Below are 18,065 nucleotides of genomic sequence, written 5' to 3' on the forward strand. Positions count from 1 at the left end.
GCAATATTTGCACGATCTGTGTCAAAAAATTGTGTGATAAAAGAAGAAATCCTTGATATTGTGCCATTAAAGGACAGAACCCGTGGCATCGATGTGAAAGAAACAATGATGGCTGCATTTGTGAAAGCAAATCTGCCAGTACTGAAGCTAACTGCAATAGTCACAGATGGAGCGGCATCTATGATCGGATCTGTGAACGGGCTTGTGGGGCTGTGCAAAGCTGACAACACATTTCCCAGGTTTTGGAATTTCCACAGCATCATTCACCGGGAGCAACTGGTGTCTAAATCACTGAATTTAGACCACGTCATGAAGCCTGTGATGGAAATCGTCAACTACATCCGCACACACGCACTGAACCACAGGCAATTTAAGAATCTCATCACCGAACTGGACCAAGGGCTTCCAGGTGACCTGCCGCTGCACTGCACTGTGAGGTGGCTGTCTAAAGGCAAGGTGCTTTCTCGCTTCTTTGAGCTTTTGGATGCCGTGAAACTATTCATGGAAGAGAAGGACAAGGACTACCCCGAGCTTTCCGACGCCAAGTGGATTATGGATCTGGCCTTTTTGGTCGACATGCTGTGTCATCTGGACAGACTGAACCTGGATCTGCAGGGTAAGTTAAAAATGCTGCCTGACCTGGCGCAAAGTGTGTTTGCATTTGTCAACAAACTGAAGCTGTTCAAGACACATATTCAAAAAGGAGAATTAGCGCATTTTCGCGCACTGCTAAAAGCAAGCGGGCAAGCCACCAGTGCCGCCCTGAAAAAGCAAACAGCCAGATATGCAACACTGGTTGAAAACCTTAACGAAAGCTTTGTGACCCAGTTCCGTGATCTACAGCTGAAAAGGCCACAGATTACGTTCCTCGTCGACCCGTTTAATGCAGAGACGGACTGTTTGAAAGCCCCGCTAGTCACAGACGAGGCAGCGGCCGAGTTGGAGATGATCGATCTTTGTGAGCAGGACCAACTGAAACCTGTTCTAAGGGAACGGACCATTGAGTTCTGGAAGAGTGTGCCAATGGAAAAATACCCCAATGTCAAACGGGCTGCGCTCAAGCTACTGTCAATGTTTGGGTCAACATACGTCTGCGAGTCTGTGTTTTCTACCCTGAAACACGTGAAATCAAAACATCGATCTGTTCTGACAGACACACATGTGAAAGAATTGCTTCGAGTGGCCACAACGGAATACAAGCCAGATTTGAAGAGGATTGTTCAAGGCAAGGAATGCCAGAAGTCCCACTAAGAAGCAACATGCATAGTAAGATAAAAAATCACGCATTTTGTTATTGACATTATTGTAAATTGTTATATTTCTGTTTGTGGACTTGGTTGAACTGAGAGTTTGTGTGTGTGAGACAGTGCACACAATGTTCCTTGTTGACAGTGACTGGCCTGTGGTCTTAGTTAGTTTTAAGTCCATTTTTGTCAATATCATGTTGGTGTGTGACATATACAGTAAATGTGGCTGAGCAGAGGTATGTGTCTGTCTGTGTGAGGGTGTGTGTGTGTGTCTGTGTGAGGGTGTGTGTGTGTGTCTGTGTGAGGGTGTGTGTGTGTGTCTGTGTGAGGGTGTGTGTCTGTGTCAGGGTGTGTCTGTGAGTGTCAAGGCTATTGTTATTTTTTAATTTTGAGAGAGAAATAGAGAGGAACGTGGAGGAGGACGAGAGTGAGGCAGAGAGCAAAAGAGAGGTGAAGGGACAGGGCGATGTTCATGTGTGCCTGTGTGTATGATGTGGCTCTTTGCAGTTAGACAGCAAAAATTGTGGCTCTTAGTCTCTGACTGGTTGGCCACCCCTGCACTAGACGATTTGACCCGACTGTGAGACCACACACCTGCAGTTTGTAGAAACGAGTTCACAGTGGTGATCCCACAGACACGAGATCTCACAGAAACTCGTGTGATCAAACGTGACTTCAGAAGAAAAACAAATATGGAAGACAGTCGAGACATTAAAAAGCCACTCATGTTGTTACTCAAGCTGCTCTTCTTTTTCTATATTCCTCTTGGCTCAGGGCACAGTTATGTTTGTGTTCACTGGCATGTTTGTGAGCTGTAAAAGTGATGCTCTCTTCACTCTCTTTTTGGCTACTGCAGGTATTCAGTCGGAGGCAGCCCGATCTGGAATGGTAAATATCAAACATGTTTTTGTATTTAGGATTCCAGATCGGGGAGGCTCTGACTCGATCAGGAGCTGTAAAATAATCGTATTGACACCACACACTTGAGGATTATTTGGACAAATAAAAGGCCCAAAATCAGGCCTAAACTCCCCTAGTGTGAAGCCAGCCTCAGGACAAACAGTCCAACTAACAGAGTTAACAGCTGACTATAAAGACAAAATCTTCACTGAATATTTAAAAGTTGACTTTTGCTACAATGCTATCAAGTCAAATAAATACAAACATGAAACAAATATGAGAAGCAGCAGTCACCACTCACCAGAAATCCTGCTCTCGTAAACACGGGAAGAAAGCTGCATCCAGATAGACCGAGAGAAGATTCTGGAAGTCTTTTCCATTTTGGGTTGAGAACGGATACATGGTGTAGTCACTGGCTGTTTACGAAGGGAGGCAACAACAAAAAAACATGTCAGACATAAAGCTCATCAGCAAGCCAAGAATTAAGAAACAATCATCTGAAAGTCATTTTCTCTTCTAAAACTGACCGGTAAAACTATTAAAAGATAAGCTAGCTAATTAGCTTTTAATTTAACTGTAGGAGGATTATGTGTATGAAACATAAACTGTAAATATTAATGGATGAAGCCTGAGTGATGTCACCCATCTGTTACAGCAGGGGCTCCTGAGGCTCATCAGCAGCAGCCACCATGCTGGAAATCCTGTCTCAGTCTAACTTTCTAGACTGAGAGCTGGAGCTGAGGCGGGTTTTAAGCCTCTTGATGAACCGTTCACACCGCGCCCACCTGTCAATCATGTCAGCTACTTGGCTAAATATGGATAACATGTATCGTTCATCAAATCAAAACAGATGTGTTGTAGAAAAAGTCACCCCCTGTACAGTGTGTGCACGAGGACAAAAACTAATCAGACTTGTTTTGTTTTTTGTAGCAGGCTGTAAACATGTTTATTTATGCCGTAAAAACAGCCTCTAGTGGACACTCGATGAACTGCAAGATTTTGCACTTCCACATTGGCTTCATTTTTCAACACTGCACTGGTTGCCGCATGGTCAAATCAAATACTTTGTTGGAATGGGAATTATGTTTACAGCTAGTACCTGGTGAGGGATTGGTTTGATAACATTTAACTGTTAGTGTGAGGTTTTTTAAAACTATTTTTGATTGTTGTACTACTACTACTACTACTACTACTACATATCCAAATTCTTTCATTACTTGTAATCAAACCGACTTTTGCAAGGGGAGGCTTTGTAATTTAAAGCAGCAGTAGGAATCAGTAAGTTTGTATTTAAAACAGGATTATGACTTCAATCTGAGGCGAAGTATGTCTAAAGACAACATCAATGATCTGCTTCAATCATCGGTTTGACCATCTGATAGTCAAAAACAAGGAATAAAGGTCAGGTCAATGTATTTAATCCAGTATGTGAACCACCAGTATGTGAAAACACCTCTTCCAATGGTGGTGAAGTTCAGTGGAAATCTGACGCCTCTCTGTCCAGCCTCTACATGCTGGACAGGGGTTTAACTGGACTCCTGGAGACTCTGCTGAGTTCTGTAAGTCATTAGGGGACAATGTGTTAACATCTATGTTTTTTTTCCATGTTTCTACAGAAAGCTGATTATACTTTTCTTCACTGCACTCGCATACTACGGTACTTTGACGAAACCAGTAAAGCCAAATTTCTTGATTTCAATATCATATGTGGACGTAGGACATTCCTCTGACCAGTCCCTCTCGTTTTCCTTGCACCACAGCAGACATGGATCTCAGGCATTCTGTTAACCTTTCACCCTCGCACGTACACACACAGCCTGTTCTGAGCAGGGCTGAAATAGAGGGGTTTATAGGCATGATCAAATACAGGATCAGAGTGGATTTAGAACAAGAAACTTCACAGACATGTTTTGTGGAGCTCTGAGACTTATTTAAACATGTTGAAGAGGAGGAGAATATGTGACCTTTAAGTCATGAAGGCTGTCAGTGCTAGTGATTACTTTTGTTCTCTTATCTATGCTGTATCGTTAACCATCTACCCAATTGATAGAAATATGTACAATGAGGTATCTCAAAACATGAATTATCATAATCTAAAAACATCATAACACAATACTAATTAGAAAGCACAGAGGCTGAAGGCCACAGGAAATATTATCAGACAAAAAAAAGTGTTGAAGAATATGTTTTTATGCTCCTGATATGTGGAAGACACCGCAACTGAAAATCAAAGTAACAAAGCCTATGAATAATAAAATTTAAAACAATGTAAGACTTATCTTTTGAAACAGACTTTCAGTGGAGAGTAAAATGATAGAAGATGTCTTGTTTTAAATACTTTTACTGATTGGATCGAAACAATTGATCGTTTATTGGTGGGATGTTAGTCTTCTAAAAGGTCGGACTTATAGCTGCACATTAGAAATGTATCTCATTCATAAAAGTATCCACTGTTTCAGCCAATACCATTCTCCTTATTCGACTGTTTAGGTGTCGCTAAACTTACTTAAAAAAAGAACGGCCTTTTTGCAGTTTCCACTAACGAGCCTCAGCCAGACTGAAAAAATAACCTGATAATGACTGCAGAGTATATCAGTCAAAAATCCAAACGTCTCTAGTTGAGATATTTGTATGCACTGTTGCATCATTACTACAAAGTTTGATTAAACCAGTCTTCACTAACTACTATTGGGTCGAAATTCAAACATCTAAACCATTTATTCAAAGATCACATTTAAAAAGGTGTATTGACACATTTCCTTAAGGTGGTGAAGTTCATTGGCACTCTGACGCCTCCCTGTGGTTTCTCAGATTTTGACAGCCCTGTATTGCAGGTGCTCACTTCAAGCTGCCTTCCCACATTAGTGTAACCACTGACATGAGAAGGGACACTTAACCAGCCTCAGCCAGAATATGAACATACCTGATAATGAATTCTTTGTATATTTTATTCACTGTTGAAACATAACTACAAACTTTGATTTCACCAGTCCTGAGCCTACTTACTTGTGCCTGATAAAGAAGTGAAGGTGGGTAAACTGTAGTGTTGTAGTACTTAAAATCAGTCTGGGTCTTTTAAAGGTCTCGCTCTCGTCTCGTAATCAAAATCATTTTTACTCGGCCTCATCTCGGTCTCGGATTTTAAAGATGATGATTGTTTTATTTATATTTAAAGTCTTGGTCTTATCTCAGTCTTGCCCTGCCTTGGCCTTGGTCTTGTCTCGGTCTCTGAGCACTCTGATTTCAGGTATGTCTTGGTCTCAGTTCGTGTGGTCTTGACTACAACACTTGGTAAAACATACACAGATGAAACACAAATTTAAACTTCTGCGTACTATTTTATTGTACTTTTGTATGAATTCTCCAGAGTCTAACCTCTCTATTGCAGCATTACGTCTTTTATGAATCTGTATGTTGTTGTTTGTATGTACACTGTCTGTGTTGTCTTCTCCTTTAAAGCACAAGAAAACTTTTTTCAGTTATACAAAATAGCTCTATGAAACTGTAGATTTCAGAGGAAACCAAACATGAAGCTTTTCAATGTTTGCTTCAACTATTGTGAGCTGTAAGTTATTTAAAAACATCATGTGGTTGTTCAATGTTGTCTTTTAATCTTAACTGCACGATAAAACTCAGACTGAAAGACTCACACTGTCCCTTTAAGAGAATTCATCACCTGCGTGAGGGCAGCATGGTAACCTCTCCCGATTGCTCAACTCCACCCTGTGCACACATTTCCTGGTTCCCTCTCGTTCACTAATATACGAGTGCAAGATAGGTGTAACCAACAAGTGAGCTCCACAGCCCCGTGCAGCGTGGATCAGCAAATGAGCAGCGACAAAAGGACACTGAGGTATTTTTTGTCAGTGTACTACTTCTACTACATATTGAAATTCTTTCATTACTTGTAATCAAACCGACTTTTGTAAATTAAAGCAGCAGTAGGAATCAGTCGGTTTGTATTTGAAACAGGATTATGACTTCAATCTGAGGTGAAGTATGTTTAAAGACAATATCAATGATCTGCTTCAATCATCAATTTGACCAGCTGATAGACAAAAACAAGGAATAAAGGTCAGGTCAATGTATTTAATCCAGTATGTGAACCACCAGTATGTGAAAACACCTCTTCCAATGGTGGTGGAGTTCAGTGGAACTCTGACCCCTCCCTGTGGTGTCTCAGATTTTCACAGCTTGTAATGCTGGTGTTCACAGGTAGCTCCGTTCTGACAGTAGTTGTAAAACATGTTCAGTTATTCTCTGTGTTTTATTCACTTCTTTTTACATGTTAAGAAATGTGTGACTAGAGTTTTTTACATGCTTGCTTATATAGTTTTCTTCCATGCAACAGAGAGTGGTTATGTATTCATGTTGAGAATCTGCCCTGTCAGAGGCATGAAACATGAGTCAGAGCTTGTTAACCCCTCCCTCTTCTTCCTGCTGTCAGACTCAGCCAGCTCCACTCTGACGTTTATTTTCTTGTTCTCTCCCTTTAGATCTACAGTTTGAGGATGGGTGTAACCAACATGTGGGACGGTGCAAGAGCAGACACTGAACAAACACATGCTGTTTAGATGAGAGGTTAAACTAGTTTGATTTCTAAGAAGTGAAACTCAGACAGTCGTCATTACAGAGAGGAGAAATGGCGCAGAAAGGAGTTCAACTAGACCGGGAGGCCTTCTCTTGTTCCATCTGTCTGGATCTCCTGAAGGATCCGGTGACTGTTCCCTGTGGACACAGCTACTGTATGAACTGTATTAAAAGCCACTGGGATAAAGAGGATGTAAAGACAATCTACAGCTGCCCTCAGTGTAGGCAGACTTTCACACCAAGGCCTGTTTTGGTGAAAAACACCATGTTGGCAGTTTTAGTGGAGGAGCTGAAGAAGACTGGACTCCAAGCTGCTCCTGCTGATCACTGCTATGCTGGACCTGAAGATGTGGCCTGTGATGTCTGCACCGGGAGGAAACTGAAGGCCTATAAGTCCTGTCTGCAATGTTTGATCTCATTTTGTGAGAAACACCTCCAGCCTCATTATGATTCACCTGCCTATGCAAAACACAAGCTGGTGGAGCCCTCCAAGAAGCTCCAGGAGAACGTCTGCTCTCATCATGATGAGGTGATGAAGATGTTCTGTCGTACTGATCAGCAGTCTATCTGTTATCTCTGCTCTGTGGACGAACACAAAGGTCATGACACAGTCTCAGCTGCAGTAGAGAGGAGCGAGAAGCAGAAAGAGCTGGAGGTGAGTCGACAAAACATCCAGCAGAGAATTCAGGACAGAGAGAAAGATGTGAAGCTGCTCCAACAGGAGGTGGAGGCTATCAATGGCTCTGCTGATAAAACAGTGGGGAACAGTGAGAAGATCTTCACTGAGCTGATCCGTCTCATGGAGAAAAGACGCTCTGATGTGAAGCAGCAGGTCAGATCCCAGCAGCAAACTGAAGTGAGTCGAGTCAGAGAGCTTCAGGAGAAGCTGGAGCAGGAGATCACTGAGCTGAAGAGGAAAGACGCTGAACTGGAGAAGCTCTCACACACAGAAGATCACAACCAGTTTCTACACGACTACCCCTCACTGTCACCACTCAGTGAATCTACACACTCATCCAGCATCAAGATCCGTCCTCTGAGGTCCTTTGAGGATGTGACAGCGGCTGTGTCAGAAGTCAGAGATAAACTACAGGACGTCCTGAGAGAGAAATGGACAAACATCTCACAGACAGTGACTGAAGTGGATGTTTTACTGTCAGAACCAGAACCAGAGCCCAAGACCAGAGCTGAATTCTTAAAATATTCATGTGACATCACACTGGATCTAAACACAGCACAAACACGGCTTTCATTATCTGATGAGAACAGAAAAGTAACATTAATGAGTAAAAATCAGTCTTATTCTAGTCACCCAGACAGATTCACTGATTGGTGTCAGGTCCTCAGTAAAGAGAGTCTGACTGGATGTTGTTATTGGGAAGTGGAGTTGAGAGGAGATGTTTCTGTAGCAGTCACATACAAGAATATCAGCAGAGCAGGGAGCTCAGATAAATGTAAGTTTGGACGTAATGACAAATCTTGGGCGTTAGATTGTTACAACAACAGTTATAACTTTTGGTACAACAATGTCAGGACTCCTGTCTCAGGTCCTCGGTCCTCCAGAGTAGGAGTGTACCTGGATCACAGAGCAGGTATTCTGTCCTTCTACAGCATCTCTGAAACCATGACTCTCCTCCACAGAGTCCAGACCACATTCACTCAGCCTCTACATGCTGGACTCAGTTTTTATTATGTTGAAGACTCTGCTGAGTTGTGTAAGCTGAAGTAGACAGAAGTCATTAGGGGACAATGTGTTAACATCTGTGTTTTTTTCCATGTTTCTACAGAAAGCTGATTATACTTTTCTTCACTGCACTTGCATACTACGGTACTTCGACAAAACCAGTAAAGCCAAATTTCCGTATTTCATAGATTTCAATATCATGTGGACGTGTGACTTTCCTCTGACCTGTCACTTTGAGCCCCCTAGTTGTCTTTGCACCACAGCAGACATGGACCTGCACATAGACATTCTGTTAACCTTTCACCCTTTCACACATCTTTAAAAGGGTAAACAGAAGTTTCCGCCTTCTCTTAGATTATTTCTTCTTTGTTTTGTTTTCAATGTTTTGTTTTGTTGTTCTTCTTTGTCAGGCGTCTTAGAGTATTCAGAGAAGCGCTATGTTATTATCATTATTAATAATGTTAAAGGTCACATATTATGTAAAATACACTTCACCATGTTTCTCTAACACTAATATGTGTCCCTGGTCTGTCTACAAACCCCCCAATGATGAGAAAAGTCCATCCTCTCTGTATTGTGCCTGCTCCACTTTTCAGAAAATGTGAGCTCAAACAGGTCGTTTGGAGATTTTCTCTTTATGACATCACAAAGAGCAGTAACACCTCCCCCAGGTGGGTGACACAGCTCATTTACATTTAAAGGTACAGACACAGAAACAGCCTGTTCTGAGCAGGGCTGAAATAGAGGGGTTTATAGGCATGATCAAATACAGGATCAGAGTGGATTTAGAACAAAAGACAGACAAGTTTGAGACTTATTTAAACATGTTGAAGAGGAGGAGAATATGTGACCTTTAATTCATGAAGGTTGTCAGTGCTAGTGATGACTTTTGTTCTCTTATCTGTGCTGTATCGCTAACCATCGACTATTTGTAATGATGTAAAGTTTTGAATACATTTGCAAATAAATCTATAGTTCATTTGTATAAATTTCTCTGTCAGACCAAATTAGCAGTAACTCCCCCCCCATTGATAGAAAAATGTACAATGAGGTATCTTAAAACATGAAATATCATAATCTAAAAACATCATAACACAATACTAATCAGAAAGCACAGAGGCTGAAGGCTGCAGGAAATATTATCAGACAAAAAAAAGTGATCAAGAATATGTTTTTCTGCTCCTGATATGTGGAAGACACCGCATCTGAAAATCAAAGCAACAAACTCTATGAATAATAAAATTTAAAACAATGTAAGACCTATCTTTTGAAACAGACTTTCAGTGGAGAATAAAATGATAGAAGATGTCTTGTTTTAAAGACTTTTACTGATTGGATCGAAACAATTGATCGTTTATTGGTGGGATGTTAGTCTTCTAAAAGGTTGGACTTATAGCTGCACATTAGAAATGTATTTCATTAATAAAAGATTTGACAAGATGGCTGCCGTGGTGTGTCTCTAACAAGCTGCAGTCTGCTGGCTCAAACATTTTTCTATTGAGGTCCTTCTGAGACATATTTGCAACTTATTTGCAACTTGTGATATCTTTGAAACCTGATCAGGAGCAACTTTTTTCACCAAACACACAAGACAAACAATCTACTCACTGTGAGAGGTAATGGAGACAGGCCTCACAATGGCTCAAGAACATGTCTCCCCTCAAACTATCTGGGAAGGGATGCAACAAATTAAGCTCGAAATGATATCACACATGGATTTAAAACGTGAAACTATTAAAGTCAGCCTTAACAAAATAGAAAGCTCTGTATCCACACTTGGAGAGCAAGTCACGGAACTGGAGCACAGAGTTGGCTCTAACGAGGATGATGTGCAGGACTGAGCGATCTGAAGACGCTGAGAACCGAAGCCGTGCTTCCAACCTACGTTTCATCTCTATCCCTGAAAAGTCCGAGGGTCGGGATACGCTCGGACTTTGTGAATCGCCTGATACCGCAGCTTCTTGGAGAAGCTCATTTCCCCACTCCTCCTGTCATCGCTCCCCGTCCTTCATCCAACAACAGAACTCCCGAGCCGGGCCAAGGCCGATCCTGGTCAAACTTCTCCATTTCCAGGACAAGCTGAAGCTCATGAAGCTCTCCAGGGAAAAGAGAGAGCTTGTGTACAATGGAACTTGAGTGCACATCTACCCGGACTTCAGTGCTGCTCTTGTCCAGAAATGCCAACAGTTTGATACGATTAAGAAAAGGCTGCGGGACCTGGACTTCAAATACTCAATGATTTTCCCCTGCTCGCTGAAAGTGTTCCATGATGGTAAGACAAAACTTTTTCGCTCCCCCGAAGAGGCTGAGGCTTTCTTCGGCGAGGCTAACTCCCCATAGCATGAATGCTAACCTGAACACTTCTCTCTGACAGACGCCTTTTGCTCTCTCCCGATCTTCTATACTCTCAGTATATTATTCATGTGGCCTGAACGATATGCTGACTGATTCGATTTCCTATTACTTTAATGCCTGTATTTGTGTTCCGTTTGTGCAACAACTTTTAAAGTTGTCAGCAAGTTGATACTTGCTCACCAAGTCTTGCTGTCAAAAGCATGACGAGTTTGTTTGCCGTAAACAGTGTCGCAAACTCAACTCACTGAGGTGCAGCTGTCGCAAAACGTAACGTAGCCGGGCTCAGAGAAGATAAACGATGAGTTAAAGAAAATGTATGTGTAACTGTCAAACCACCGTAGTTACGAAGACTTATAAGTAAAATGATCATAACATAAAATAATGAATGCTTCCAAAGTTATTTCTGGAACGTTTTGTAGCCGGATGCATCTGTATCCTGTCTCTATGAGCTATGCAGACTGAGCTGCTAGTTTTGTTCCAAAATGTAGCTTTTTTGTTTTATTTTTATTTTATTTGCTTCATTTCGTACTGCTTCTTGTCTTGTGTATGTGTCCTGTGTGTGTGTCCGTGTGGCTCTCCTGCTTTCTCTCCCAGACTCGTCCCCCATCCCACTCCACCCCATTATCACTTTCAATCTGATATATAATTGATAAAGCTAAAGGCCTAAAAATTATACACTTGAATATCAGGAGCCTTCTTCCAAAAATGGACTTAATTAGAGTCTGGGTTGCCCAGCACAAACCTGATGTTCTTACCTTTTCAGAAACATGGCTGCACAGCAAAATTTGTGACAATGAAGTTGAACTTGATAATTATATGTTATATAGAGCTGACCGGGGCACAAGAGGAGGAGGTGTGGCTATATATGTTTCTTCTCATTTTGTGTCTGAACCTGTCACTCCTAAAGTACCCCATTCATTCTTTGAATGTCTTTTTGTTAAGTTAAAATTTCATGAAAATAAACATCTCATTATCGGAAGTATATATAGACCCCCACCTGTTCATCTCGACTCAACCAAATGCATAGTATCTACCCTTACTTCATTTGAACATTCACGTGACATGATTATCCTAGGCGACATCAACAGCAACTGGCTAGACCGTTCTTCATCACGCGATAAAAACTTGCTGAACAGTATAAATTTAACCCAGCTGATCAACGGGCCTACCAGAGTTCAGAACCCTAAGTTGAAGTCATTATTAGACTGGATCCTTGTCACTCATCCTGGCAGAATTATTAAATCTGGTACTCTATCTGATTGTTTTAGTGACCACTCAGCTATATTTTGTTTGTGGAAGATTAAAACCCCAGTCTTCCTCCAAAATACATTAGAATTAGACAATGCAAGAACATTCATTTAGATAACTTTATATATGACTTGGTCGAAATAAACTGGGACAGGTTTCAATTTATACCCAATGCTGAAGATGCCTGGGATTATTTTCATTCTGAACTCACAAGAGTTATTGATAAACATGCCCCCTGGAGGGAAGTCAGGGTCAAAGGAAGACATTTGCCTTGGATCAGTTTGGATCTGATCAGTCTGTTCAAACAACGGGATAAAACCTGGAAGATATACCAAGGATCCTGCTGACTGGCACAACTACAGATTCTTAAGAGACTTATGCAAGACAAAAACAAGTAACGCTAAATCAGACTTCTACTAAAAAAATCTCTCAGAAAATATGCACAATCCGAAACAGTTCTGGAAAAGCATGAATAAAATTCTCAATAAGTCAAACAAAAACACCACTACCCAGATTCGATACAATAACAATATTATTCAAGAACCATCCGTTGCTGCAAATATTTTTAATCAGCACTTTGCCTCCACAGGCAACTCTCCTGTATTTGACTCACCTGTGGCATATGACTCCCTCAATAGTTCTACTTGTAGAAGCAGTTTCTCTTTACAAAAAATATTACCTGTCGAAGTACCACATGCAATTAACGAACTGAAGGATGACTGTGGAACTGGACCAGATGGCATTGAGACTAAATTTATTAAGTTAGCTGCTCATATCTTGATGTACCCACTTTGCGACCTATTTAACCTTTCTATAGCAACTTGTACTCTCCCTTCCACTTGGAAATTTGCCATAGTCACTCCACTTCATAAGGGAGGCGATCCTCGCGACACTAACAATTACCGCCCAATATCAATTATAAATTCTCTAGCTAAAATCTTGGAGAAACTCATTTTCAATCAACTATCCCACTATGTTAACATCTTTAACATTTTGTCTCCATGCCAGTCTGGCTTCAGACCTAACTTCTCAACATCTACAGCTCTTTTAAAATTTACAAACAATGTTTTTTCTACCTCTGAAAACGACAAACTCACTGGTGCAATCTTTCTCGACCTAACCAAGGCCTTCGACATTGTTGACCACTATTTACTTCTGGACAAACTTAATTCTATTGGTGTAACTCGAAATACTCTACTTTGGTTCAACTCCTACCTTCATAACAAACGCCAGTGTGTTAGCTTTAACGGAAACTTATCAAATTACCTGACTGTCGAGAAGGGTGTGCCACAAGGCTCATCCCTGGGACCACTCCTTTTCTCCATCTTCATTAACGATCTTCCCAAAATTTGCTCAGACTGTCAAATATACTTATATGCTGACGACATCGTAATCTATACAGCCAATGCTAATAGATCCTCAATTGAAACATCAATACAAAGTGAGTTCGCCCTTGTTCAAAACTGGTTTACAACCAACAAACTATCACTAAACAAAAATAAATCATGTTGTATGTTGCTTGGTACTAGACAAGGCCTTGGAGAAACTCCAGATCTGACCATTTCTTTTAATGATGGATCATCCCTTGAACGTGTCTCCTCTTTTAAATACCTGGGTATACAAGCAAATTAAGTTGCAACCTAGGTATTCTCTATCGCTCTATAAATTGCTTTACTCTACAGATGAGGAAAATAATTGTTATGCAATTGTTATTACCAATACTGGATTATGGCGACACTGTTTATCAGAATACATTTGAAACACATCTTCAACCTCTTAATGTTATTTACAATAGCCTCTGCAGATTTATTTTAAGGTGTCCCTACCGAACTCATCACTGCTCCATGTACGAAACTTTGAACTGGCTACCCCTGAATGCAAGAAGACATTACAATTGGCTCCAATGTATTTTCAAATGTATCCACTTCAATTTTCCCTCTTATTTAAAACAACATTTAACGCCATAGAATTCCTCATATTCTTTAAGACATACTCAGCAGCCTTTTTTTATTGTTCCCAAAACCAATAAAGAAATCGGCAGACGAGCATTCAACTACAAAGCTCCCTCTGACTGGAGCAATCTACCAATAAACATCAGAACAATAAATTCACTACACATTTTTAAGAAATCACTGCTACCTTTTCTCACAAAACCATGTTGCAGCTTCTAATGGTAATGTCTTCTTACCCCTCTAATATCGTGATTGCATATGTCACTATGTGCATCTACCTCTGATGACTTTGTGTGGGTGCTGTGGATTTGCGGGAGGGATACGTAGGCGGATGGGTGTTTGAGAGCCTTTATGTTTATGTGTGTATTTTGTGCTTGACTGTATGTATCACACTGTAATGTTGTGTTTTTGTTTTTGTGTTGGACCCCCTCGAAAACGAGATGGTTCATCTCAAGGGGCAATCCATCAAATAAACAGAATTTCTCACGATAAAAGTATCCACTGTTTCAGCCACTACCATACTCCTTATTTGACTGTTTAGGTGTCGCTCTATTGTACTTAAAAAAAGAACGGCCTTTTTGCAGTTTCCACTAACGAGCCTCAGTCAGACTTAAAAAATAACCTGATAATGACTGCAGAGTATATCAGTCAAAAATCCAAACGTCTCTCGTTGAGCTATTTGTATTCATTGTTTCTTCATTACTACAAAGTTTGATTAGAGTTTTCTTCCATGCAACAGAGAGTGGTTATGTATTCATGTTGAGAATCTGCCCGGTCAGAGGCATGAAACATGAATCAGAGCTTGTTAACCCCTCCCTCTTCTTCCTGCTCTCAGACTCAGCCAGCTCCACTCTGACGTTTATTTCCTTGTTCCCTCCCCTTTAGATCTACAGTTTGAGGATGGGTGTAACCAACATGTGGGACGGTGCAAGAGCAGACACTGAAAAAACACATGCTGTGTAGATCAGAGGTGAAACTAGTTCTAAGAAGTGAAACTCAGACAGTCGTCGTTACCGAGAGGAGAAATGGCGCAGAAAGGAGTTCAACTAGATCAGGAGGCCTTCTCTTGTTCCATCTGTCTGGATCTCCTGAAGGATCCGGTGACTGTTCCCTGTGGACACAGTTACTGTATGAACTGTATTAAAAGCCACTGGGATAAAGAGGATGTAAAGACAATCTACAGCTGCCCTCAATGTAGGAAGACTTTCACACCGAGGCAGTTTTAGTGGAGGAGCTGAAGAAGACTGGACTCCAAGTTGCTCCTGCTGATCACTGCTATGCTGGACCTGATGATGTGACCTGTGATGTCTGCACCGGGAGGAAACTGAAAGCCTGTAAGTCCTGTCTGCAGTGTCTGGCCTCTTACTGTGAGAAACACCTCCAGCTTCATTTTGAAGCAGCTCCATTAAAGAAACACAAGCTGGTGGAGCCCTCCATGAACCTCCAGGAGAACGTCTGCTCTCGTCATGATGAGGTGATGAAGATGTTCTGTCGTACTGATCAGCAGTCTATCTGTTATCTCTGCTCTGTGGATGAACATAAAGGTCATGACACAGTCTCAGCTGCAGCAGAAAGGACAGAGAGAGAGAGAGAGCTCGGGGTGAGTCGACAAAACATCCAGCAGAGAATCCAGGACAGAGAGAAAGATGTGAAGCTGCTCCAACAGGAGGTGGAGGCTATCAATGGCTCTGCTGATAAAACAGTGGGGAACAGTGAGAAGATCTTCACTGAGCTGATCCGTCTCATGGAGAAAAGACGCTCTGATGTGAAGCAGCAGGTCAGATCCCAGCAGCAAACTGAAGTGAGTCGAGTCAGAGAGCTTCAGGAGAAGCTGGAGCAGGAGATCACTGAGCTGAAGAGGAGAGACGCTGAACTGGAGAAGCTCTCACACACAGAAGATCACAACCAGTTTCTACACGACTACCCCTCACTGTCACCACTCAATGAATCTACACACTCATCCAGCATCAAGATCCGTCCTCTGAGGTACTTTGAGGATGTGACAGCAGCTGTGTCAGAAGTCAGAGATAAACTACAGGACGTCCTGAGAGAGAAATGGACAAACATCTCACAGACAGTGAGTGAAGTGGATGTTTTACTGTCAGGACCAGAACCAGAGCCCAAGACCAGAGCTGAGTTCTTAAAATATTCATGTGACATCACACTGGATCCAAACACAGCATACACACAGCTGTTATTATCTGATGGGAACAGAAAAGTAACAGTAATGAGAGCACAACAGTCTTATTCTAGTCACCCAGACAGATTCACTGGTAGGTGTCAGGTCCTGAGTAAAGAGAGTCTGATGGGACGTTGTTACTGGGAAGTGGAGTTGAGAGGAGATGTTTCTGTAGCAGTCACATACAAGAATATCAGCAGAGCAGGGGGCTCATATGAATGTTGGTTTGGAGGTAATGACAAATCTTGGGCGTTAGATTGTTACAACAACAGTTATAACTTTTGGTACAACAAAGTCTTCACTCCTGTCTCAGGTCCTCGGTCCTCCAGAGTAGGAGTGTACCTGGATCACAGAGCAGGTATTCTGTCCTTCTACAGCATCTCTAAAACCATGACTCTCCTCCACAGAGTCCAGACCACATTCACTCAGCCTCTACATGCTGGACTGGGGTTATATTATTCTCCTGGAGACTCTGCTGAGTTGTGTAAGCTGAAGTAGACAGAAGTCATTAGGGGACAATGTGTTAACATCTGTGTTTTTTTTCCATGTTTCTACAGAAAGCTGATTATACTTTTCTTCACTGCACTCGAATACTATGGTACTTTGACACACACACACACACACACACACACACACACACACACACACACACACACACACACACACACACACACACACACACTTCTTTGTTTTGTTTTGTTCTTAGTTAGGCGTCTTAGAGTATTCAGAGAAGCGCTATGTTATTATCATTATTATTAATGTTAAAGGTCTCATATTATGTAAAATACACTTCACCATGTTTCTCTAACTCTAATATGTGTCTCTAGTCTGTCTACAAACCCCCCAATGATGAGAAAAGTCCATCCTCTCTGTATTGTGCCTGCTCCACTTTTCAGAAAATGTGTGCTCAAACAGGTCGTTTGGAGATTTTCTCTTTATGACATCACAAAGAGCAGTAACACCTCCCCCAGGTGGGTGATACAGCTCATTTTCATTTAAAGGTACAGACACAGAAACAGCCTGTTTTGAGCTGGGCTGAAATAGAGGGGTTTATAGGCATGATCAAATACAGGATCAGAGTGAATTTAGAACAAAAGACAGACAAGTTTGAGACTTATTTAAACATGTTGAAGAGGAGGAGAATATGTGACCTTTAATTCATGAAGGTTGTAAGTGCTAGTGATGACTTTTGTTCTCTTATCTGTGCTGTATCGCTAACCATCGACTATTTGTAATGATGTAAAGTTTTGAATAAATTTGCATATAAATCTATAGTTCATTTGTTTAAATTTCTCTGTCAGACCAAATTAGCAGTAACTCCCCCAATTGATAGAAAAATGTACAATGAGGTATCTTAAAACATGAATTATAATAATCTAAAAACATCATAACACAATACTAATCAGAAAGATACGGAGCCCTTAAAGGGACATAGGCAGAAAAAATAAAAATATATGTTTCTCGTGGGCACCAGAAACTAACCGGTGCTCACGTGAAAGTTTCTCATGCTCACCAGATATCAGGTGCACAACGGAAATCAGCCAGTCTTAGCCTTCTGTGTTCTTGTGATAAAAATGACAGTACAGGACTTATTTGAGCTATATTTTAACCTTGGACTTAAATACAAGGACAGAACTGCGTGAGGGCAGCATGGTAACCCCTCCCTATTGCTCAACTCCACTCTGTGCACACATTTCCTGGTTCCCTCTCATTCACTAATATACGAGTGCAAGATGGGTGTAACCAACAAGTGAGCTCCACAGCCCCGTGCAGCGTGGATCAGCAAATGAGCAGCGGCAAAAGGACACTGAGGTATTTTTTGTCGGTGTACTACTTCTACCACATATTGAAATTCTTCCATTACTTGCAATCAAACCGACTGTTTTAAGGGGAGGCTTTTCAAGTTAAGG

General features: G+C 41.4%; 1 protein-coding gene, 1 long non-coding RNA gene and 1 pseudogene across 2 annotated transcripts in view; 2 read left to right on the plus strand and 1 right to left on the minus strand.

Annotated features, from left to right (window-relative positions):
• The window catches only part of LOC136179003 (uncharacterized), a 254,514-nt gene that overhangs the window by 133,692 nt on the left and 102,757 nt on the right, over positions 1-18,065 (minus strand). The window lies entirely within an intron of this gene.
• LOC136178846 (tripartite motif-containing protein 16-like) lies at positions 6,790-9,266 on the plus strand. The gene has a single exon (XM_065953276.1). The coding sequence runs from the start codon at positions 6,790-6,792 to the stop codon at positions 8,464-8,466; it is 1,677 nt and encodes a 558-aa protein (XP_065809348.1). The 3' UTR covers positions 8,467-9,266.
• On the plus strand, positions 15,002-17,429 carry LOC136178847 (tripartite motif-containing protein 16-like; annotated as a pseudogene).

This window comes from Labrus bergylta, chromosome 4, assembly GCF_963930695.1.
Source record: "Labrus bergylta chromosome 4, fLabBer1.1, whole genome shotgun sequence".
Taxonomy (NCBI): Eukaryota; Metazoa; Chordata; class Actinopteri; order Labriformes; family Labridae; genus Labrus; species Labrus bergylta.